At 39.1% G+C, this 25,314-nt stretch overlaps 1 protein-coding gene across 1 annotated transcript in view; it reads right to left on the bottom strand.

Moving 5' to 3' along the window:
- Positions 1-25,314, bottom strand: part of TPO (thyroid peroxidase) — a 50,628-nt gene that overhangs the window by 13,068 nt on the left and 12,246 nt on the right. Inside the window, exons 4-10 of the mRNA XM_007431184.2 lie at positions 24,593-24,722; positions 22,777-22,983; positions 17,976-18,488; positions 6,729-6,987; positions 5,473-5,643; positions 3,340-3,577; positions 1,905-2,113 (exon numbers count right to left, since the gene is read on the bottom strand). Coding sequence (XP_007431246.2) covers positions 1,905-2,113; positions 3,340-3,577; positions 5,473-5,643; positions 6,729-6,987; positions 17,976-18,488; positions 22,777-22,983; positions 24,593-24,722 — 1,727 coding nt within the window. The remainder of the gene's footprint in view (positions 1-1,904; positions 2,114-3,339; positions 3,578-5,472; positions 5,644-6,728; positions 6,988-17,975; positions 18,489-22,776; positions 22,984-24,592; positions 24,723-25,314) is intronic.

Below are 25,314 nucleotides of genomic sequence, written 5' to 3' on the forward strand. Positions count from 1 at the left end.
AGAATGGATAAGTCTTTTCCTGAGCAAGGCCATAAGGAATCATTTTTTCCCATAGTGTATCAAGGAGGATCTTGATAACCTTGAGAGGGCAGCCCAGATAAGGAAGTTTATATCTATTAATAATATTAAGAAGCCAACTTTTTATTCACCTTGAACCCATAATGGCATGTCCCTCATGTCAGAATATGTCTCTCACAGTGATTACTTTGGCTAACACATTGGCCTAGGCCAAATGAATTTGTTTTATTTAAAGGAAGTATACTGTGGGAACTCTGCCACTGTGGTTTGTAAACCATGGTTATGGGTCTAAATCTGATTTCTTAAATAAGCCATAATTAAACTAATTGTGGCTTACCATGACCTGTGAAACCAACTGTGGTTTATTTAGGCAGCCATATTCCCATATTCTACCCAGGCTGTGTTGTAGCTGGAATAAAAACTTCGGAGGGGCCCTCAGATATGGACTGTTGTCTGTATTTCTTTGTTGCCATTTACCACCCATCCAGAGTTTTGCACTCCAGATCTGGTAGTCCTCATTTCTGCTGTATTAAAATCTTGCACATTTGACAGATACTGAGGATGCTCTAGTAGCTGGTTGTCTGCATGAGCATATGTACAGTATGTTCTCCTTGCCAATATAGTCACCTGTTGGATTAATTTGTTTTGATTCCACTGTATTACCACTGATTTCTTTAAATGTAGCAGGTAATATTGCATTTCCATGCTTTTTAGAGAATCAACAGCATAATTAAAGCCAGTTCTTGGTTTTCAACTAATCTCATCCCATGCCTTTACATGAACCTAAATTCAATTTGCCAGGTGTAATTTAGATTCTTAAGAAGGAAATCTTCACTAAACGTTAATTCTGACCCAGTAGCATTGGGGGGGGGGGGGAGGGGGGGCAGGGAGGATCAATAGTGTCAAAGTGTGTACATTAAAAAGGAGAGGGGCTCTGATCATCAGCCGCCCCCACAATTTTGACTCTGTTTTCAGCAATCTTTCTTGAATACCTTCATATTTTTTTCATATAAGAAAAACTGCTTATCCTTGGTGGCAAGAAAAAATTAAGACACTTTGCTTCCATCCTGCAAAATATTCAGCACATTTTTTATTTGCAAATGTTGCTAACTAAGAGGGACATATTAAGGCAATAACCCTATATTTACTTACCTAGGATTATGCCCCAGAAATGCAGCAGAATTTATTGATCAGTAAATATTTGTAGATTAAACTATTACTTGTGGAGTCCTTGGGGTTCTCTGAGCTTGGTTCTTTTCTTGCAAACGTTTCATTACCCAGCTAGGTAACAGCTTCAGTGCTAAAATGGGATGGGGTTTGCTCTCTATTTATGTGCTGTGGCCTGCCTTGCCAGTGCTGGTGGGGGTGGGGGTTCTGTTTTGCTCCTCCGGTACTTCTTTGATTAGCATATGTTTGCTGCTTGATTGCTGCTTGATTGTGGTGACCTTTGCTTCTCTGGGTGATGTTTGCTGGTGATTGATTGCTGGTGAGGCGATCTTCTGGTCTTTTGTCTCTTTTAAATAGTATGTAGATGCTGTTTATTTCTTTGTGTCTATTAATTGCTGCCTTGTCTGAATACCAGACTTCCAAGAATTCTCTTGCATATTTGGATTTAGCTTGGTCTAAAATGCTGACAGTTTCCCAGTTAAAACTATGGTTGAGTGTGTCCATGTGTTATGAGATTAAGGAATTTTCATCATGTCTTCTGACTGCTAGTTGGTGCTCGTGGATGCACCCCATCCCATTTTAGCACTGAAGATGTTACCTAGCCGGGTAATGAAACATTTGCAAGAAAAGAACCAAGCTCAGAGAACCCCAAGGACTCCACAGTTCAACCCTGAGCTACACATATTCACCTCTGTTGAAACTATTACTTTTCAAGTTACCTGGTTGAAGGACTTCACGCCAAGCTCCTAAATTAATGCTAGGTAGATTTTCACATGACACAAAATCTTTAGGAAATTTTCCAAGTACAAAAGCATCAAGGGGTGCTTCAGTCAGGCCTGTGTTATCACAAATAAGTCTGGATAAGGAATATTTTCCCAGCTCATGCCTTTGAGCATCAGTAAAAATGTTGCTGTTTTCCCACCAAAATCTGCATGGAAAGAAGATCCCAATACAAATGCAAACTATTAGTGTATATCCCAATCTCGCATAGAACTAAATTTGCTGATTTTCAAATATGTATTAGAATGTGGTTAAAAATAGATTAAAATTTGTGTAGGCAGTAGAGTATTATAAAATAAAATCTCATGAATGACTAAGGATTATAAATCTCATTGCAGGATATAGAATAATGGTAATATTATAGATTTAACTGTGCAGTATTAAGAATACTGAATGTAATTATACTTCACTAATTGGGGAATGCAACTCTGCTCAGGTACTAAAGATGCAGAGCACTGAGCATGTGAGCACTTCACATAACTTCTGCCCCTGTCAACATTGCTCCAATGATATCTTTCTACTGCAAATGATGTGCTTTCAGTGTGAACACTGACAAGACCTTTGTGGGTATAATTGTACCCATTTTGGCTTCCACACAGCAACAGTACCCTAGTAAAGCAGGCTCCTGGTTCACATGGACCTCATTATGAGGTAGAGTTATTTCCAGGCAGGCTTATCCACTGCAGATCTTTGCACTGATATATAGCATCTCCAAAGAGATCACTGGAGCAATGTTGGCAGAGGATGGTAGTTATGTCGAGTACGAATAGGATATTGAGTCCTTGAGTTCTGCTGGGTGTCCTCAGTCCAATTCCTTAAGTCACTGAGAGTTTGTTATTCTTTCTTGGCAGAGTCTGTAACTTCCTAGTGGCTAACATAGTTCATGATGATGGTGGTGGTGGTGGTGGTTATGATGATGATGATGATAATAATGATAGAGAAATTTGTTTGGAAGAAGGAAGACAGGAAGGCAGGAAGGCAGGAAGGAAAGTAGGTGTCGGTCTCCCAGAGTAAACCAGATAGAAATCACAACCAGATGAGCTAATTCTACTTTATTGTAAAGCTACATTGACAGAATCTTGCAAGTCTGAAAGTACAATCCTCCCCCCGTCTCCCAGCCCAAGAAATTAGGGAGGGTCTCTTCTGAGCTTCTTGCTCCTCCCACTATCCAGTTGCGGGCTATGCTGTCTCTTATCTGACCATTCCCTTGGCAGTGTCTTGTTGCCCAGGGTGCTAAGGTCTTTCCCACATACCATTACTGAAGGGCTTCACTAGGCCCAAGTTCGCCAAACTTAATTCTACCCTGATATCTAAATGGGTGGCCCTATTTGTTCTGCCAAAGCAAGCATAATAAAATAATGCATGTAAGCTTACCTATCACCATCTCTCAGTGCTTTCATTTGCTTTCCAATGATACATGCAAACAAGGGGCCCGTTCTGGCATCAGGATGAATATTTTCTACTATTCCCCCCAGCCAGACATCAACGTTGTTGGGGGTTCTGTAGAGTTCCATAATTTTTTTGACAACTATTTTATTCGCTATTGCTGTCATCAGCTCATGTTCTGTCCTTAGTCTTGGCAAGTCACAGAATTCTCGCCAGTCATTGTAACCTACAGATATGGTAAGCATAATAAGATTCAAATATATTTCTCTCTTTTTAGATATATATAAAAGTATCCTTACTGTGTCAGCAGTGCGTCAGTTCTAAAACACGGAACCCATGCCTGTCTAAAATAATTATCTTTGCTCCAAAAGCCTTTTGTAGAGTGCGAATCCTTGGGACTCTATGGATATAACCATGCAGTTCTCTTGACAGAAGTATGGAAGTGAGGTGGCAGTACCTACTTTTGGGATGATTTTCAACTTTCCTGTCAAGCTTACAACCCTGATATATCCTGATGGTGCCCAATCGAAGTGTACACTAAGCCTAAAGCAATCATGTACTTTTTCTGTATTTCAAGAATACTACTGTATGTCATTGCTTTGTCTTGGCATGAAAAATGTATTTGTCATATTGGAATCCCACTGGTTCCCTCAACTGTGTAACCTACTTATCCAATGTAATTATATGGCCAAGCTAGTTTTGATTGAGATTAGCCCCAAAATCAGAGAAAAAGCTTTGAGAGGGGATTTGAGATAGGTTTTGCCAATTCAAATCTACTACCCTATATAAATTAAGCTCTGAGAGAGTAAATATTTTACGTGGCATTCATCTTACATTGCACCAATACAGCATTCAGACATTCTGCTATACCAACATAGTATACATGCAATTTTGTTTCTATTGCAAAATATGCTAGTGCAAATACTGAAGACTGTGGTGCCAAACAGTAACTGAACGTGTTAATATGTCCCAGGACAGTTTGGTCCTGCTTATCATAATGACAAACCAATCACTAATTTGATTTAGGGCTTTTCTGGAAGAAGAGGCTCAAGGATGTCAGACTCACTATTAACAGTTATTCTTATGACCAAATGTCCTTTGAATCTACAGGGTCAGAGTACTACTGTAGCTATATTCTATTAATTAAAAGAGAGAAACTTGTATTAAGGTGAATTATATAAGAAAGAGGATTGGAAATTGATGATTGCATATTGAAAAACAGAGCTCTAAAAGCATAAATGTAATTTATCATCTGATGTTAAAAGTTAAAAAAAAAAAGTTAAAAAAAAGTTAAAAGTTAAGTAGGAAAATGAGTACTGTATGAAAGAGAGAGAACTTTTCTCAGAAGAGATTAGGCCTATGTAGATTTTAGGACATCATTTGGAAAAGGTGCAGTAGAACATGCAGGACAGCAAGTGTAGTACTTGTCTGCCACTCTTTAAAGCAGCCACGCTTTTCTTGCGATCACACGGTCACACTCTTCATCTGCCAGGCATTCTTTAAAGAGTTGTAGTCACATGATATACTTGCATCCATTCTTGTTTTTGGAATTGAGTTTGGAAAGTAGATGAGAGGGATTAATTAAAATTATGCTTTGAAGTCTACTCCTGTAAACCTTTGTAACTCCTGCAAACCTTCAATGTGCCCAACATAGGTCATAATGATCTGCCTTCATGGTGTTACTGCTGCAGGCAAGAGCTATACAAATATGACCTCTTCCCCAGCACTATCTATCAGTCAAATTGGGGGGAAAGTGGCTGGTAAACAAATGTTGAATCTTCCTCATTTTGTCCTTTGATTATGTTCTTAATCAAAGAAGGCTATTCCTCACTGCTAACACAGGCAGAGATATGGTCATTTCTTCAACATTAGGACCACTATTTCTCTGCCACCATTGGCTGTTTCTAGCATGGGTTGTGGCACCATCTACCTGACCCATCCCAAACTTTGACCACTTCTGTGCAAAAGCAAAGTCATCATTGCATGAAACTTATTTTACCAATCCTTAGAAACAGGACAGCTTACAAAATCAATGAGTAATCATAACTGATATTCATATCACAGAGGAAGTATACACCGTGTTCCATCCTAATGTAACATAGAACAAAGAAAACAATAGACCTGGGAGCCCATGATCACGTCCCCGTTGTAAATCAAGTGATGATAAATCCAAGGAAGCATTATTAGACAATACAAAGAGCTTCTTTGTTAACTCTTCATTTAGCAGCTGGTCCTGTACCTGAAGTTTTGCTGCAGTTGTTAGTGTTCCTCTTAGCAAGGGATCCAAACCACCTTAGACCACAAAAATAAGATAGCATTTATAAGAAGCTAAATTTGTTGGGATGAGTGCCTTACTGTGCTTAAACACAAAAACTTTCTTTTTAGGTTTCATCCACTTTTTTTTTCTTCCTCACATTTTTCCCACTGGTGCAGGGTCTGCTTTTTTTTGGATCAACAAAATGTTGATCCATTGGTTGCAACAGGAATTGACTGACTGGCTTGTTGCCCGAGACTTAAAGGTCATTAAAACTTTCTTGAATATCATTAGGCCAATTATACCAATTTTAAGCATAATCTTTTCTTTATAAATTGTATGTTAAGCTGTTGATTTAAGAGACTAATGGGGGAAAGGCTATATGTTAAAACAGAAAGTTCATTCAATCCAAATGGAATTTTATGGATGTGTAAAATGGCACATGGGAGTTTATGCTTGCACAGAAGTGTAGAATATATGGATAGACTTTGTCCCTTGTATTCAAAGTCTGCTAAATCAAGGTCCATTAAGCTGAGGATTTACTGTATAAGGAAACAAAGTTTGTTGGCGACACCTACCCTACAGCCCTATATCAGAAATAGATGTCAATGGTATGGCCTTCTTGATGTTGCTGAGCTACCACCCACAAAACCTTCACCATTGCCAGCTGAGGTTGCCAGGAGACATTCAGCAACATCTGGAGGACCTTTTGTTTCCTATCCCTGCAGTATAAATTGGAGGTTTAGGTATTATTGATATCATGTTTATAATACCACGTTGTAAAAAATTAGTATAGACCTTTGGAATAAACAACAAATTATTAAAATAATTCAGCAAGTGAGAGTTTTGATCGTATTTCATACACACTTTACACTTATCCATGTTCCACTCTAACTTTCCCTCCCAGATTGTAACACATTCTATAAGCCAAATTTATTCAGAAAGCCAAAATAAATGAACAGTGTGAGTAGTTAATTCTACTTGCTAGAAGTAGAAAACCAAAATGTGTCAGCTAATGATTCAGCAGTCAGAACAATGTTGAGATGAAAACAAAACATTTTTTTTAAAGAAAATTCAATTAGGAAGAACATTGTAGCAATGCTAGTGGATGTAATTGCATTACCTTCTTTAATGAGTCTCCAGGGAGTGAAAAAAACTTCATGCAGCTGAAGATTAGGAAGAGTTGGGTCTTCCTTATACTGCATATTGAGCCTCTTCACTAGTGGATGAATTGCAGCATGAGCAAAACGAAAGGCTGCCGTCGAAAATATGTTGGCAATTGTTGGGTTGATTGTGGGATCATAGCCTTGATAAGGACCAATGTGCTGTTCAAAAGCATCGGGCCCAATGATCTTGGGAATGTAGTCTCTGATGGTAATAATCTGGAGGAAAAATAGTAAGGAAAATAAAAACATTCCCTAGATAGTGCTTTAGGGCAAGGACAAATGACTATCAAGAAATGTTAAGCGGCTTTTATCAAACTCCCAACATTCCCAAACAAGGTGACCCTTTGGGCAATATCGTGGAGACGGATGCCTTCACCACGAGCAAGGCAGCCTTGAATTGCATTGCAAACTCTTGCTTTGGGCAACTTGCTTTCAAGTTCATTGACACTCACCTGGTTTTGACTGAAGGTTTCTTTCCTGAATGAAGTAATGGGCAGATTTTAAGATAATCTGCTCACAAAATCCACCTGATAAGTCCATTTATATTTATCTACAGAAAATTCATAACCACATAAAGCCTTACATTTGGTTATAGAAATTCTTTGGCCCCTGCATCTATAATGTAATAGGTTTATTGAAGCATATAGAAAAAAAACTTCCAAGTGTCACTGATCAAAAGAGAGGAAATGATATATTGTAGTGCATTGCGGATTTAAGATTACACTGGACTTAATAAAACATAATGGGATGCGTATGAAGTACAGAGAAGTAATAAAATACATGATAAGTTTGATATAACAGAGTAAACTGAACAGGCAAATACATTAAGCACTTTGATATACTGTATGCTGAAAACACTGGCAGGGATGAAATATTTTAAACATATAACGTATTTTTCTTATTTGATAGGGAAGGAAGTTAAACCCCCCCCCCCAAAAAAAATTCCATCAGAATTGGTCTGCTGTAAGTGGGTGAGCTTCTGAATCTTGTTTTTTGCTGTTTTTAGTTATGTTCTTTCTAAATCAACTAAATTCAAATCCTGAAATTTGGCAGAATATTTACAGACTATACATTTGATTTTAAGATCCTGTTTTCCTACATCATGCTCACTGGTTCATTATTCATTTAGTTATTTAGAAAATGTATATGGCCACCCATCTTACATATCAATTCTAGTCAGCCAACTAGTCTGCAAAAACACTATAATAAAAATCTCCATCAACAAAGAAGAGCAGAATTAAAATGTTCATACTAGAATAACAGAGGCATCATATCCAACCTCACAACACAACCAAACCTATAGGGTTCATCTGACATCCCAGCCCAACTCTTCACAGCCTTCTGGAACGCAAGGGAGGTCGGGGCCTTCCGGATTTCATTATGTATGCTAGGAGTATGAACAGAGACATCATTTTGGCTAATCTGTTGAGAGCAATCAGACAAATCCTCTGTGCAAGTTTCCCCTACACTGACAAGAAACCCTTATTCAAAACCCAATTCTCATAATTTTTCACAATATCAGAGCTAGCCTTTGGATAATCAACTCTGTATTCAAGCTTTCCTTCTATGACCCCATGAACTTAAAATAAAAAGTGTGGTAAACAGAACATCACTCAAATACCATACAATGGGAAATGTCAATACATGATGGATATCTTGTGGTCAGCTTTATGCCATGTCCAGCTTTTGCCAGGAGCCAGAATGGGTGTTCCTGTTGCAGCAGTCTGGTGATCCTATGTTTATTCTGCCTCAGAGGTGGGCAAGCTACTCAGGTCTACTGTTTGTTTCTTTTCTTAATCCTTAGAACGCATCAGTGAAAGACATGCTCTTAGAACGATAAAACAATCATGTACTCTAAACGCTTTCTCAATTTAGGAATGCGTTTTTCAGTACTGGAACTGAGGTGTAAGTCCATTCCTGATTAATCAAAGGGCTTTTCATTTCAGTAGCCTACTCAAGGTGCTAATTCAGAATTATAAACCTTTGTAATCTATCTTTGGCCTATACCTGTTCTATTGATGGGGGAGAGATTGAGAAATCAATCTTGTTGCAACAGTATGTAATGCTGGCTCAGCAGAGGCCAAATTACTTGCTGGCAGAGCCAACATTTTAAAAAAAATATTGCTGCTGTCTTCATGGATTTCTCTTCTCTTCTCACTGCTCTGCACCGACCCACAAGCAGATCACTTCAGTTCACTGCTTGACAGGATCAACCACACATACCACAGAAAATCCTACTTCCAAGTAGGACATAGACGATCTCATCTTCCAAAGGCCCAGCAACAATCTCTAATATTTCTGTTTAAAACTGAGCAAACTGGAGTAACAAGGATTTAATAACTTGTTAGGTTGTTAGGAAAACTCAGGGTGATTTTCTGTATCAAACGTAGGCAGCGAACTGCAATCCCTGAGCACTGTCCATGCTGGAAGGGACTTGAGGGGGCTGCAGTGCAAAATATTTGGAGAACCTCAAGTTGCCTAGTTAATGCATTCTTATTTATTGATGCATTTATTTAAAATAGTTCTCCAGAGCATCTCATGGCAGGTTAAAGTCCTAAAAGCAAGAGGGTATTCTCTTTAGAATATAGTCCCAGATACCAGTGGGATGATCTCTCTGATAACTTCTACTACTGGAGCAGCAAGACTCTAAACAAATAGTCCCATTAGCCTGATCTGTCTCTCTCTTTAAATTTCAAAAGTCCTATCTGGGCCCGACTGTTCAAACTGAGCTCAATATAAGATTCTGCCTTAGAGTACTGCAAAAGAAAAATAATAGCTGATATCCTTCATTCAGCCAGCCTTTCCGGCAAGGAATAGTTTGTATTGTACCTCAGAGACACCCAGACTTATTCAGGGAAAAATAAATAAATAAAAGCCTTTATCTTTGCAATACAACAGTAACCTAAATTGAGTGAAGCCCTCTGAAAGGAAAAGCAAGAGGAACAAGCTGCACAGAAATTGAATGACCGCTGCAAGTGATGTGCTGCTTCTTCAGTGTGACTACCGTTGTGAATGTCTTGGAAAATTAAAGGAAGAGAAGAGCAAATTGAAGGTTCTTTTGCCTTTTTCATTATATGAATTAAATGAGAAACAGTGGAGTGGAGATTAGATCTTTAGCAGACCGCCTTCCTGACGGAATGGGGCAAACAAAAATGAGCATTTGAGCTTCTTGCAGAAAGAACTAAACTCCAGAATGGCAGGATTGGTGCAATGTTCAGGAAGATGATTGGATGCTATCCTCCACATAATTCTGCTGCATATCCTCTCTGAGACAAAAGTGCATGCAGGATTTTTATTTTTAAATTATTCACACCAGTTGGCCCATAAAAAAAATTAAAAAGATGGAATTCAGCTTATATGTATATTTAAAAATGCATTTGGCCCTTTCACTAAACCACATGGCTGTTACAGCTAAATTTCCTTTTTATAACTTTGAAGCTTGGTCCCTCAGGGAGACCTCATAGTTCATGAGCACTGCTTCAACTAGAAAACTTCATTATAGACCTCCAAAACTTTCTATCTTTTATCAAAATGTGGTGGAGAAACAAACAAACAAAATGGAGGCTGTATCCTTTTCCCCCCTGTCTTTTGGAACTTGTGGTCATCGCAGGGTCCTCGCAGTAACGTGATCGCATATATGATGGTCACAGCATCCTGCAGTCATGTGATCACCATTTGCGACCTTCATAGCCAGCTTCTCACAAGCAAAGTGAATAGGGAAGCCGGCAGGAAGTCACAACTTGTGGTCATGTGATGTTGCACTTAATGACTGCGCCACTTTGCAACACAGTTGCCAATCCCTATTGTGGTCGGTAAGTGAGGACTACCTATACTAAACTAAATCCACTGGAATCTGCTACTGAAACATTGAGAATCAGCCAGGATGTATATGCCTTGAGTAAGCAGAGTAATAATAAGAACAGAGGTGCCTTCAGAAATAACCTCAAATTGCATGATATAATCTTCCCTCTGATTCTTAACTTTAGGTCCTTCTGGTACAATGCCATTTCAACAGGGTGGGAAGTACCTAAATAGACATGACCTTGAGAGACCTGGACTCATGCTATCTTTCTGTTTTAATTTCCCCAGTGATGTTATCTATGAATTCACTACGTTTTTACAATGAAGTGAATCGATGGGAAAACATAATTGCTGTATAAATTCTTGTTCACAGTATTTTACAAGCAGGGGGAAAAACATTTTCATTACTTCCTCATTCCTCAAAGCAGCTAAATCTGTTCTTGTAATTTGTATAAATATGTGCTTCTTTCTCACTTTCTAGCACTGTACAGTATACTGGAATACAAAAAATCAGGAAGGCATTTATTTCTCAGCTCCTCTATTTGCAGCTTGGTCTAGCTGCACTGTTAAGATGTTATCCTTTCAGTCACTTTCCCCCAAGATTATAGTTACTCTATAAGAATGTTTCACGTTCTTAGTTGAAAAGTTTAGGCAACTTCAACTCTAGAAGCTGCTAGCTGCTAGTTAAGTAACCATAACGTTAGTTATGGATCTATGATCTATGTTACAAAGTTGCAAATATAGACGTAGTTCGTATCCCTGAACTGACAAGATTAATTCTAAATCGGTCCTAATGTGTCAGAGGCTGATCTCATTAATCTGCAATACTCAGACAGATGAAGAGTAGCTGAGAGTCATGCACAGAAAATGCCTTTTGGAAATTATTTTGTTTAAAGCCGTGAATTATCTGATTCCAACCTACTAACATTTAAATACCCAGAAGGTTAATGTGCTTTTTTTTTTCCTTTTCTTGGCTACTAAAATAAAAAATCCATTTTAAGCCTTTCAAGGCAGTTATTATAAAGCAAAAAGCACATTTAAGACAGAGAGATTTGCACTGTCTACAGGGAAGCTATAAGGAAGACTAATGTTCAGGCTAACTAGGAAATTTTTATTCAGATTAAATGAAGTGTGCAAGTTGTGTGTGTGTGTCCCAGCTAGAATTCTGACAGAATTGTGAATCATTTTGTAACAAACTTAGCTTAGTTGGGCTGATATTGAGATATGATGAAGGCTATGATAAACCTGGCTTCCAGTAAGTTTCAAAAATCTGCCTACATTTTAGCGTCCAAAATCTGGAATCTCCATCCAGTTACCCTTAACATAGGAAAGCAGTGCCGTATTTTTAATTCCCCACCCCGCCCCAATGCATTTGTTTTGTCCTTTTTCCATGGTACTTTAACCTTGGGCTTCTGGAAAAAAAAGTTATACAGAAAATGCCAATCCTTGGTTTTCTTGTTGCTTTGACCGACTGACTGACTGAGTGATTGCATTTTGATACTGCTTTCCAAGCAGCCTCATCTCTAAGCAGTTTACAGTAAAAATAATGAAAAGGACAAGGAACTAAAATTAAATAAAGCATGCCCATTAAAAAGATTGAAAAGGGAAAAGGGAAAGCCAACCAAACTATTCCCCTACCGCATTCACTTAGGGAAGGCTTCGGTGAAAAAAGAGGTCTTTAGCAGGCATCTAAAAGATGTAACAGTTGATATCTCATAGATTTCAGGGGTGTCAGAATTTCAGATAGCAGGAGCACAAGTGACTGTGAGGTGACCTCTGTCCATTGTGGCCGTGGTAGCAGAACCCCCTCTGTTGATGTTGATAATGACTGCCCAGGTCTGTAATTGGACCGCCAGGTATCCTGGTCCCAAGTTAGGGATCCATATGTCAAAACCAGATGTACTGATGTACCTCAGTATTAACTGGCAGCCAGTACAGTTGCTTCAACATGGGTATAACAAATGGCCAGGTGCCCCACTTAGTCTGGCTACCATACTCCGTATCGCCTGGATCTTCCAGACCAAGAACAAGAATAGCCTCACATAGAATGCATTCCAGTAATTTAACTGTAAGGTTACTGATATGTGAACAAAAAGCTGGGTTCTCCCTGTCCAGGAAAGTACATGGTTGTTACGTATGTATTCATTCAATTTATAAGGTCGCCCACTTGCCAAATGACTCTGGGCAGCTAACAAGGATTTAAAAAGTCATAAGAATAATAATAAAATAATAGAACACAATGCATTATGAGCAAAATACAACCTCACATATTTACAACAGTCTCATATATCATCCTGGGCCAATTCTTGCAGGAAGAATCAAGTTTTCAGGACTTTCTTAAAGGCCAGCAGGGTTATATCAATCAAAATTAATAATAGACACTCCTGGACACAGAGGTTATCTGGGAAGACCCTCAAACTTTATACTGTATCAGTTCTTTCTGGGAATGCTATCCCACTACAAAGTCTCTGTCTTGTTAGCATGGATGCCAAGGCCTAGCTGGACAAAACTCTTCCTCAGAACATGAGCCAGCAAACCTGTCAATTCTGAAGCCAAGAAAATACCCTCTCCCCTTACTAATAGGGAAAGTACAGATTCAGGCTGTACCACTTCTGAACTTAATATGGAGGATTCTGACATGGAACTGGAGGCAAAGCCCCTCAGCCCTTGGGAATGCTGACAACAATGTATGGGAAACCCCAAACAACAGCCAGACAAGTGACTGCTTGCAGAGGGAGAGAGGTACCTGATAGGAGTTGAACTTTGCAGTCTGACTCCATAAATCAGGGCTGTTCAGTTTCATTTGCATCTGGGTGGGGAATAAAGGAATCTTGAATATTTAAGGCCCCTTCAGGTGGGTGATCATACATACATGTCTTTATTATGGCCACTGACCAGAATGTCAGAGGGGCGATCTTTCCCTGGAACAACTTCTGTGGCACCTTCTCCTGAAACTGTGTGTTGTGCAATTGTTGTATGCTGTACAATTGCACCGGCAATTGATTCCCCCTGGGAAGATGACCACTGTATTTGCTGGCTGGAGTTCTGACTCCCAGAGTGATTCAGAAACCGCTACTACCTGACCCTTTGTAATTCAAATGAAAGATTAAAGCCTGAGAAGGTGAAGAAAATGATCTTAATTTATGGCTTATCAAGCAAGTACAATCATAAGTAGATTTCCTGATTTAAGACAAACCTGTTTACTTTCTTCTAGAATCTAGCGAGAGGCTCTGAATTTATGGGACTGCCTCTTACTAGATTCTAGAAGAAAGTAAACAAGTTTGTCTTAAATCAGGAAATCTGTATATCCCCACCTCCAATTGAATTATGCTGGGATGTTCCACACTGAGTTCTATTTCTGACCTGGATAAACACATCTCTTGATTACAAATGTGCGATGATGGGAGCCATGTTCAAAGATGGCAGGGTGGGGAGATGAAACCCTACAGACAGAAAACTAGCTGCAAGGGCAAGACTCAGCTAGAAATGTATCCTCTGAACTTTTTATTTTTAAAGAGCCTTGTAAACAGGGCAAAAGTCAGGAAGCCTCATATGTTGTTGGACTTCAACTTCTGTTCCTCTCAGTCAGCCTGGTCAATGGCAATGGCTCTCCACAGTGACAGAGGATAATTAAAAGAACAAGAAAATATTTTCCCTGCAGGCTGAATTGGCTCAGTTACTTTAAGATCTGCCACCTCAAGCCAAAGCATTTATATATGCAGGAAATATTCCCCTCCCAACTGGATAAAATTGGTACCTCTGTAACACATTACTTCTGAGGAGTTCTGTCCTTGGTTCCTCTGGACGATAAATTAGTATAATTGGATCAATGTGGGCAAATGTACAGAACAATATTTTACAGTGAGAAGCCTGTCAAAGCCTAACGAGTTTAACCTTTTTCTCAAGTTGGCACCTAACAGCAAATGTGAAAAGGAGACACATGCCTTCTGTTACCACCTAGCAATAACTCCTCAATGAGTTACTGCCACTCTGACAGGACCAAGTGGCTGTGTCACCTTATGGAAGTGCCAAGTTAAATGCGGTGGCTTCAGAAGGGGGATCTTCAAATACCCTGATACTCAGTGTGAGGATCTCTGTAATCATAATGATGGAGACTTTTTATATTACAACCACTATTTGGAATAGTTTCTTACACCTTCCATGTGGCAACTTAAACTTGGAAGAACTACTATAACAAAAGCTCAGCCTTGTAAGGGAAGCAAACTGATATCCTCCCGAACTTTTGGTTTGTACTGTAGCTTTCATAAACTCCTATCATACATATGTATACATATTTTTATTTATAATACACATGCCACTAGGGTGCTACAGAAAAATCCAGGAGTGTATAAATACAAAATGATATAAGCAGAATACAATTTTAATTCATAGCTGGCCCAGCACATTACACAAGCGGATCAGACACTCCAGAAGTAACCAGGATTACAGAGCCATGCATGCTAAGAGTAGCAATTTAAACTGTATTCTAGCCCTGATTGGTACCCAATGAACAGTCCAGCAACAGAAGATCAGATGGGAAAACTGGGTAAGGTCCAGCACTGTACAAACTGTAGGACTAAAGTGTGAAGAAAATGTGAAGGAAGCTTTGCTAAGAGGCATGATACTATCAGGGCATGAACAAATAGTTTAGTTGTCTGAGAAGTCTAGAGTGATCCAGCAAATCCCCACCAACTGAAGGTGACATTCCTTGGCTGTAACTTTACTAAACAGTAAGTGGGCATGGGCCAGAACTCAAAAGTCCTGAGCTATTAAAAAAGCAGCCATCTGATAAGAGTTGGATGAATAAGAGGATATAAGAGGTAAACTGACTGCGGAAGATCAGGCATTTGGTTTTCTTCAGCTTCAAATTGTGATTGGACAACCCATGTCAAAATGTCCTCAAGGTATCTTGACAAAGAAGCCCAAACTTCTTCATCTCAACAAGGAAAGTATCTATCAATCTGGGTTTTGTCAGATGAAACCCAACACTTGAAACAAATATCTGGGAGAGGAGAGAAAAGAAGAGAATCAAGAATTTGCCTGGTCAAATACCTATCATGAAAGGAAAAGATGACTGGAAAAAAGCAACCAAGGCTATAAAAGAATTGTCAGAAATAAAAACAAGACAAGGTAGAACTAGAGACATTCAGAGATGCCAACCACAACAGGAGGATCTGGTGGTCAGGGGCATCAAATGCTACTGACATATATGCCAGCACCGAGTTTCAAACAGTGGTGCTGGGCTTTGGCCATCAGAACACCATTCAAAACTCAGATGCAACCTGTAAGAAAACAATTATCTGAACACTTTTAGACAGAAAAAGAAGAAAAACAGATTGATAGAACATACAAGACAATCAAGAGAAGGGTTTTTCAACAAAAGATGGTACAAAGCATGCCTAAAAGAAGCTGGGAAATTGCACAGAATGAGAAAAAAACCTTACAAGCTAGGTCATAGAAGGCAAGAAAAGGGAAGGAGACCAGTGTAGGAGGAGGAGGAAAAGAATCACATAGAAAGTAAAGGAAGAAGACAGAATAACAACAGCTACCCCCTCCTCCAAAATATCCAAAAACATAAAGATTGGGCCAATCTTATGACTTATATTGCTGTGCACTATCTTCCCAAAAATCTAGAAGAAAACTCTATGAATACAAGAAGTTGGAGAAGAAGTTCCAGATAAACTTCTCAGGTAAAATGAATCTAGAATTGACTTTAATTATAAAAGCATGAAGCTACTGTATCTGCTTGTGGGGCTAACACAATTACCAGCTTCTTTTGAAGTAGAAGATCAAGTCAACAGATAACGTTGAAGCAAACTTGTCTGGAAAATGAGCCTGAAAAGCAACCAATGCTGAAAAAATATGTTTGTTTAGCTGTACCAAGATGTATAAAACAGGTAGATAAAACATTTTTGTATTGCCCAACCCTGGTGCTGGAGAATCTTTGTTCCAGGCATATTCAAGACCAAGTGTTCCTTTCTCAACTCATATGTGAGGGATGGGGAGGACAAGAGGTAACCTGATTCTTGATGAGCTATATGTTCCATAGCTGATCAAATAGTATCTGTAAAAAAAATGATGAATCTTATGAGTATCCAGTTAGCAAGAGTACACAGTTCTTCTTAAGAAATCAAGGAAGGAAGAACGCAGAGTCTGACCCATGGAATTATCTTAAATTCTTGAAAAGTCCTGAAGAACTTCTAAAGTTATTATTTTCTCTGAAATAGCAAGAAGGAATGAAGAAAGAACCCCCCCCCCCCAAAAAAAGCCTAGAAAGGTTAGAATGCAGAACTGTTAATTAAGAAGGAATCAGTAAAGAGTACATAATGAAATTAAGCACCTGTCCAGTGGTTATGGATGGAAGGAGAAAGAAAAATAATCAAATTATGCTCAGGGAGAAGAGATAGCAGAGAATCCAGCCTCAATGGGAAATCTGAACGAATATTGAAATCCACAATGATCAGACTGGGAATGATTTGGGAAACATGTATGACTCCTTGTGATGGTCTTGGGGAATGGTAAAGCCAGCTTTATATAATGAAATTCAAACAAAGATGGCATTGGTTCAGGCAGGCAAGGGAGAACACAAGCCTATAAAGAGTTGTGAATCAGAACCCCAGTTTCCCTTCCAAATCCAATTAGACAGAATGAGTTAAAGCAATTATAGCTCACTGCTGAGGCAGCTGCTAATGCTGTTGACTCTAAGGGAGAAAAACAACATTTCAGATACAATAGATAAAGGAACATTACCATCAAAAAGATATAACAAAAGCATTTTGTGCAACAAAGAACCCATGACTTCCAAAAAGTCCACTGAGTTCAGTGGCACTTCCCATCAAATGGGTATGTAATTTATAACCAAATAATTCTAATCCTACTTTTTCAAAAGTTTGGTCTTAAATAAACATGATTGAAGCATGATCCAGATTTGTTTGTGGCAATGGGCACTAAAAAGAATGTAATGCAGGAAAAATATAGCTTGGAACTGAAGGAGCCTTCTGTTATTGAGTTTTGCTACTTTGGCTATTATACTGTATATCAGAGTAAATACTGTGGCAATCCACAAAATTTCTCTCAGTAAAATTGACTGAGGATCCATTGAAGCCACAAGTTTGTTGCTGCTGAAAAGAACTGGGTCAACTGGACCAGTTAATTAATTAAAAGAAAACTGTGCAGAGTTTTAGCATATAGGCTCCAGGAATCCATGGAAATTGCAGAAGTGGGATTGTGCCCCAAACCATGGTCTCCCCCTCCATGTGTTCAGTTGATCTTGTGAACCCCTGCTATACGCAAATACTTCATAAAAAACTAAAGTTGAGATCTAGCCCCCCAAAAGATCAGCTATCTAAGCCCATCTCACATATTTGGATAGAAAAGGATGATATCAGCAAATATAGACTGACCTGATGTAGAGCACCAACAATTTTGCGAGTCTCTTGATAGACAGTCTCAGAACTCCAGTGAGGGTTAAGCTCCTTTAGGGCTTTTGCTAGGCGGTTGTGCTCTCGCAACCAGAGAGTATGCATAGCTGTCAGTGAAAGCACTTCACTAGACCTGGTATCCCCTGCCATGAAGCATTCAATCCTTTCTGCTTCATTCTCCCTGGGATCTTGAGCACAAGAAGAAGGCACTTGCTCAACAAAAGGAAGATATTCAAGCCCATTGTCAACATATAGCAGATTAATTCTTAGGAGGCCTTCTTCACTGGTCAGATTCCTCAGCTTGTTCTCTGCTGCAGCTGTGCTGCCATAAACAGTAGAAGCATCTAGGAAGGAGGTAAGGGTATTCATCTGTTGCCTTGGGTTTACAACTGATAGGTTTCCTAAAAGTCCCTGTTGACCAGTGATGCATGCAGGAGATGAACGATAGAAAGGTATGCAATCCATCCTGGCAGAGAATGTATCATTGGGAAAAATCTGTGAATTAAATTCATTATTTTCATGAAAGAACATAGCATATTTTTATCAACTGCACATCATGGAGCAGATGTATTAATTTTAGAATTAAAGGAGGTATAAAACTGTACATATTAATATGGCATTTCCTACAGTAAGTCTTCTCCAGTTCAAGTTTACAATACTCTGATGCAACTCCTTTTTAAAATTCATATACATTTTTATGCAGTATTTTGTAGTCAGGCACAAGTGCCTACACAGTTGATTGGCACAATGAGTGAAAGGCTGCTTCTGCATGGAAAAGGACCTTTTCTAACTTGGCACAAGGAAGAGAGATCACAGTTCAGTCTTTTGCCTAAGGCTGATGGTACAGAATCCACAATGATCCAAGGCTCGTTCTGGGTGAAAAATCATGACAATAATTGAAAATGCCCACCTTTTCAATGATGCTAGCTTGTTTTCACTGCAAGTTTATAGGCTTCTTAAAACAACTCACAGTTAGGGTATCCTTGTTTTAGAATTTCGTTTTCTTGTATTATAGAATTTTGGATTGTGAAAAGATTTTGATGAAAATCTGCCAGGTTTCAATTAGCTATCAATGAATTAATGCCATCAATTACAATGCCTTCAGTGGCACTAAAATGTTTTAATATTTTCACAAATAATATCCCTGAAAACTGACCAGGACAGGGCCAAATTTTCCATAGGGAGAAAAGTCAGCAAAAGAATAAGAGGGAGGTTGGGGGAAGAGGGGAATCATGTCCACAAGCATTGTGTTTTGGTGACGGAGCCAGCCCTCTGGAACGAACACCCACTGGAGATTTGTTTGACATTGTCCGTCTTCCAGAAACAGCTGAAGATGGACCTTTTCCAGAGGGCTTCTGGGGCCTGATGCCACACACTGCATAAAGGTTTTATTTGTTCTGTGTATATGTTTTACATTCTACTGTATATCCTTATTTCTCAGCCACTGAGAGTCTTGTGATTGTAGTATATAACTTCTAGTGAACAACCTGCATATTGTTAGGCCCCCTCAGTCAATACTACGGTAGGGGAAGGAGCAACCATGAATTCTACAGAAAGGAGGGAGCTGCCTAATGAAGCCTGCTCTTCTTTTTGATGGGGATGAGAAGTCCTCAGCAATGAGCAGACTGTGCAGATGAGGACTCCCCTCCGTTGCCTTTTAAGTGACATCAAACAGGAACCATGTTTTTCATTCTAGAGCTAAAGAAGAGTATTCACACAGCCCTAGGCTTTTTGTGCAGTAGCATGCTCAAGAGAAAGCTCAGTTTAACTTCAGGACCTTTCTCAGTTACTGATACATTACAAAACTGAAAAGCAAAATGTTAATTGGCTAAACGGGATCAGAGGCTAAATGATGATTAATCCTTAACCCGTTTAACTTACCTCCCCCCACCCCCACCCCATCCTTTTCCCTGCTGAATGTGTACTCACAAAAGCTAGGAAAAATCTCCATGTCCAAATGATTGATATCAGGCAGAGGGGCAATTATGTTCCTTATGCTGCATATATTAGTAGAAAGTTAAAGCAGAATTTCTCTTATAATATTCTTAGGAGGCAGATGCATAGTCTTGATGTCTTGGAGGAAGGGAAGCTACACATGCCAGAAAGGTAAAAGTGTGTGATGAAAGGGGACTGACCTCACGCAGCACTGACCTAATGGAGTTAATAGCCTCTACAACTTGACAAAGGCATCTTGAGAGGGCCTAATAGATTGGGATTATTTTAAGTCATTGATGGATACTGAAAATTTTGGAGAAAGGGTGTTGGATATTGAAGCAGAGAACTGGAACAGACGGTGCCTTAATGATCTTACTGGGTTAACACATTTGCGACTTAAGCCCAAACTGTATGTCATGTTAAATTACGACTACCTGATCCGTGCTGCACAATTCTAGATGCAGAAAACTCGGGGTCTTCGCTGACATCCAGGGGTTGTCCAGTTACTTGCAGCACAGACTGGGTGGCCCTAGTTAAATGCATTGTTGCATTTAATGTGCAGATTTTTAAAAAATATGCACAAAACGGGAGGGGGGCACTTATAAATCTAAATTAATCAATCAGGAGCACAGTAGATAAAAGGGGAGGATTTAAGTCTTTCTTTTGATGCTGTGGTCTTGAGGAAAGTTTCTCTACATGCTTTCTTTGCTTTTTTTCTTTCCAGAGGGAATCACACTTACACATTTTCAACCGGCAAGCCTTTTGTGGCAGGGCAAGTTGTCATATGCCACAACTTTTCTGTCATGTTGTGCATGAACAAATTGGGTTTTTTTTAAATTCCTTTCTTTAGTTAGTGGACTCATGCAGAGGGAAAGGGAAAACAAGTATTCCACGATCTCCATGCACATTCTACATGTGATGAATTTCTTGTATTTGGCGTCTTTGGAATATCACTAAAAATGCAAGAAGCAGTATTAAGAAGCCTGATCCAATTTTGCTTTTTGTCATTGTGAAAATCAATTGGCCAACTCAGCTGTGGCTGAACTTCTGACCCAGGATGTTGTACTCTCTCATTTTCAGTTACTTCGTAGGAGGAAAATGTCACAAAGTAGTGTTGATTTAGGCTACATACAGTATAGCCCTTCCTATATATTAGCTTTGTTCTGATTACTCATGTCAGTAAGGTTACAGGAGAGGAATATGCAGAAAATTCAAAGAAAGCAATTGTGATTTCTAGAAAGCTATTTTGATGGAGCTGAAAATGTTAAGCTAAAGTCTATTTATAAATTTGGAACTAGCCTTAATATTATATCAGGAGATTTTTTTACCTGATTGTGGTATCAAAATGAGTGTAAAAAACACAGCTGTTTTTTACACTGGAACATCTTAACTTTTCATTCAGGAGAAATGCACTGGGGTTGGAATGTAGGTATGTAACTCTCTCATAATATTCCACTGTATGTTAAACAATAAAAGAAGATTTCTTCTGCTAAAGATTTGAGAGTGCATTTTCATAGAATGTTTTATCCTTAATTATTAGGAGAAAATATTTCTAGCTACTTAAGTATATTTATCACCAACGGTAATTTAAATAAAATATAATTACCATGCTGCCTTTAGAAAAATTAATTACTGTCAGGACATCAAATAGCTACTAGCTATTAAAATCTATCTCAGAATTATAATTATCACACTCAAGAGGATTCTTCTGTTTTGAGGGAAGAAATCCATTATTCTGAGGTACATTTCTTATTCTTAATCTTCAAAGAAATGACACATGAAATGAAGGTTGATAAAACAAACTTTTAAAGACCAGTTGCAGTGGAGGCCAGGAAATAGTTCTTGCATCTTCCTTCCAATCATCCTCTAAAACCTAACCTGTGCCTTCATTTATATTTATTTGTTATATTTTTACACTTTTCCCACCCGTAACAGTATTCTTGACTACTGTGTTGATTAGGCAGGTAAAAGGCTTGGCATTTCACTGATGGGATCTGTATTAGCATTTGAATTTGGAATGTTGTTCTTTAAATGCTGAGTACTTTTTAATTATATCTGTGCTCATGTTTACGGTGGAGTCACCCTTCACAGTAAACTGAAATATGTGATTAATTTTGACTTAGCATGTTATGTGAATAGCTTAGTCTATTCTGTGAACCCAGCCAACTATGCCTTGTTTAACAAACCATGGTTAATCAAATCAAAATGTTTGAACTCACCCAAGGCGTTATGATGGTTTGTAAGATTGACAAGGCAGAAAGCAATGGAACAAGTTGCTATTAAAACGTCTATTATGTCTCCTATGGATGTTGTGGAATTAATGAAAATACCTCTCAATTATCTAGTACAAACTCAGGTTATCTTTCCATATAACTGAGCACTGTCTGCTGTCATTTGTGGGATAACAACTGTTCCCACTAGATTAAAACAAAATGGAGATATCTGGGATGAACATTGTAACTTCTTGAATGCAAAACATATCCTCAGCCACAGAATGATAATTTTCATTACAGCTGGGCTGGGATTTTCATTATAGCTGGTATGAAGAAGGATTCATATTTCCTCAAAAGACTTCCTCATTTTTATCAATTGGTTTGCATAGGATAGTGAGACTTCCGAATATGCTCACCACTGGAATCTGATATCTTGAATACATCTGCTTGTGCTGATATGCCCCAAAGCACACCACTTGGAATCCTTCAAGGGTGAAGTAGTTCAAATACATACGTGCATACATATGCAAAATATGCTGTGGCAGCTGATTCTGTCACATCCTGGTGCACAAATGTGAACTGTGACTCTTTTTTTAAAAAGTCCTGAAAAATAAATACAATTACTTAAACAATACCTGTACTGGGAAGCATGGATTATGGTTTTCACAGGTTATTTGGCAATTGATGGCTCCCTGGAAGGAAGGTCGGTTTTCATCTTGGGGTGTAAAGGCAAGGTCATGGTCTATGTACTGGCCCCACACAGTGATCAGATCAGAATATAACTCATCTTCAGTGACAGCCTCATTAGATGCCTCAATAATTTTTCTTGTCACTTCGCGTACCTGGAGGACAACGAGTTAACAAAGTCACTATGTTACATAGTATTTTTTTGTAATGTTACCCCCTGAAAAAATCCCCCCTCCCCATCGTTTGCTTGTTTCTCAAAGTTTTGACAGACTGGCACTTATATACCGTCATAGGAGTTGAACTGTCATCACAGAAGTTTCAATTATATATTTACTAGCACATTATTCATCCTTTTGTAAAATAAGAAACCTGCCTCTTAGTATATCTTGAGGGAGAACCAAATAACTTGATTATGTGGTAAGTACTAACTGCACTCCTATACATGGCTATTCAGAGGTGACACCCATTCAGTTCAATAAGGCTTCCTTTCAAATGTATGATTACACTCAAACAGATCTCGCATGGCATCTCTCATCACATAATGATACCATTACTATCTCATCAAAAAGAAGATGGGAAAGAAACTGAACGTCACGTGGCTTCTGAGGAGAAGAGTTGCTTTCTGGCACCTGTATGAGAGCACAGAAACAGCCAGGCAACCGGACATTTGTCCTTGAAACGGGATTCATGCAGGCCCAGAGCTCTTTTCCCCAGGCAGAAGTACAGAGGTTCTCTTGCCCTGATGCAGTGGGAGTTTTGCCTAGTCGCTCTTTCAAAGATACGTAGCAGGAAACTTGTCTGCAGGCTTCAGCAATGCAATGAGACAAGTACAACTGGGTTTTGTTTGCATTACTACTGGTGCTGATGTTATAAGTGCAGACATCCTTTCTACACTTTTATGTACAGTTTACAAAATGTGTTCATAGATTTGAGGGGAACAACACATATCCTAATATGTTTAAAAAGGTGTAAGACTGAATATATCAATCCAGCCCCTAAAACAATCATAAGATGATCCCTCCCTCTTTCCATTCATTAGAGACAAGGCGGGTGCAGTCATTGCCCATATATCTAATGTTCATGAGTGAGGATTCCCTCCCAACACTTACCCACTCACTGGGATCTTGGCTAGAGAGGGAAGCACCAACTGGATCTTACACTTTCTTTGTGTGCTTCCTAACCCTAACCTCAGGCAGAGCACAGTCTATAATTCAAAGGCATGGAATCTATGTCCCACCAGATGTTGCTGAAGGCAACTTTCAGCAGTGTGGAAAACTATGAGGATGACTAGGAACTTTAATTCGCCAACATACAGAAGTCATCTCTACTATAATCCAAGGATTAGAAGACAGTACCCAAAGTTGCCCATAGCATAGGACTTACCTATCTGAAAGAATCAACTTGTCTTTCCATATCCTAAGGAATGTCAGGGTTCTCACTGTGTAATCGGACATGAAGAGGGTGGCAAAAATGAGAGATGTAGTACCGAAACTCTGTTTCTTGAACTTTTTACGCTGGTACACATATGTGTCATCATGAAGACTTTTCTATTCTTCATTACCTTTGGAACTGCTTTGTCTCTTTTAGGCTTATTTTGAGTACTGTTAATAGCTGCTGTTTGATTACTTTTCATTTGTTGGATGATAGAATTTTACTCTTCAATATGTTTCCTTATTTTTACTTGCCTGGAAGGTTATGTTGCAGCACAGTATAGATGCCTATTAAACAATCTTTTTTTGAAAAATGATTTTACCCTGTACTGACCGAAGGCAATGGAAATCCATTATGTAAGAAACCGAGATTCCATCCTTTGGGCTGGCTTAGATCATCTTCATAAACCGGAGGAAGCCATCTAGCCAGAGCAGTGTTGGAAGCTCCCCATGTAGGATGTTCCCTATTAATTAAAATGATTTATATAATTTAAATTATTAATTATTACAGTATATTCCACTCTATATTTTCCTTTGTATCCTTACAGGTAGTCCTCAGTTAATGACAGTCATTGGAACTGGAATTTCTGTGGTTGGAAAGCGTGATATCATGTGTCTGCATTGCTTAATGATGGCAATTCTGGCAGTCCCCGTTGCTGTTGTTAAGTGAGGATTATGGCTTGTTAAGCAAGGACCTCCTTGCGACTTCCTGCCAGCTTCCAACAAGCAAAGTCAGTGGGGAAGCCAGCAGGAAGTTGTGAGTTCTGAGCAGCTTGCAAGCTGACTGGTGGGCAAGTAAGTGGCTGCTGCAGCCCAGCACGAGTGCAGCCAGGCTGGGGGTGGCTGCTGCCAGGGGCAGGAGGCCATGCAAGTTGGGTGAGGCTTCCCAGAACCTTGCAAGAACCTTGAGAAGAAGGCGTCGCATGGCTAGCAACTGCCTTGTGAATGGTCAGGCTGGTCAGCAGCAGGAGGAAGAAGACAGCAAAGGTCAGCTGGGGGCAGCCGGAGTGGCAGAGTGCAGGGGCGGCAGAGCACAGGGTGGATTTTTAAATTTTT

The sequence above is a fragment of the Python bivittatus genome, unplaced genomic scaffold (genome assembly GCF_059951505.1).
Source record: "Python bivittatus isolate LINGU-HERP-01145 unplaced genomic scaffold, Pbiv_v1 ctg000020_np1212, whole genome shotgun sequence".
NCBI lineage: Eukaryota > Metazoa > Chordata > Lepidosauria > Squamata > Pythonidae > Python > Python bivittatus.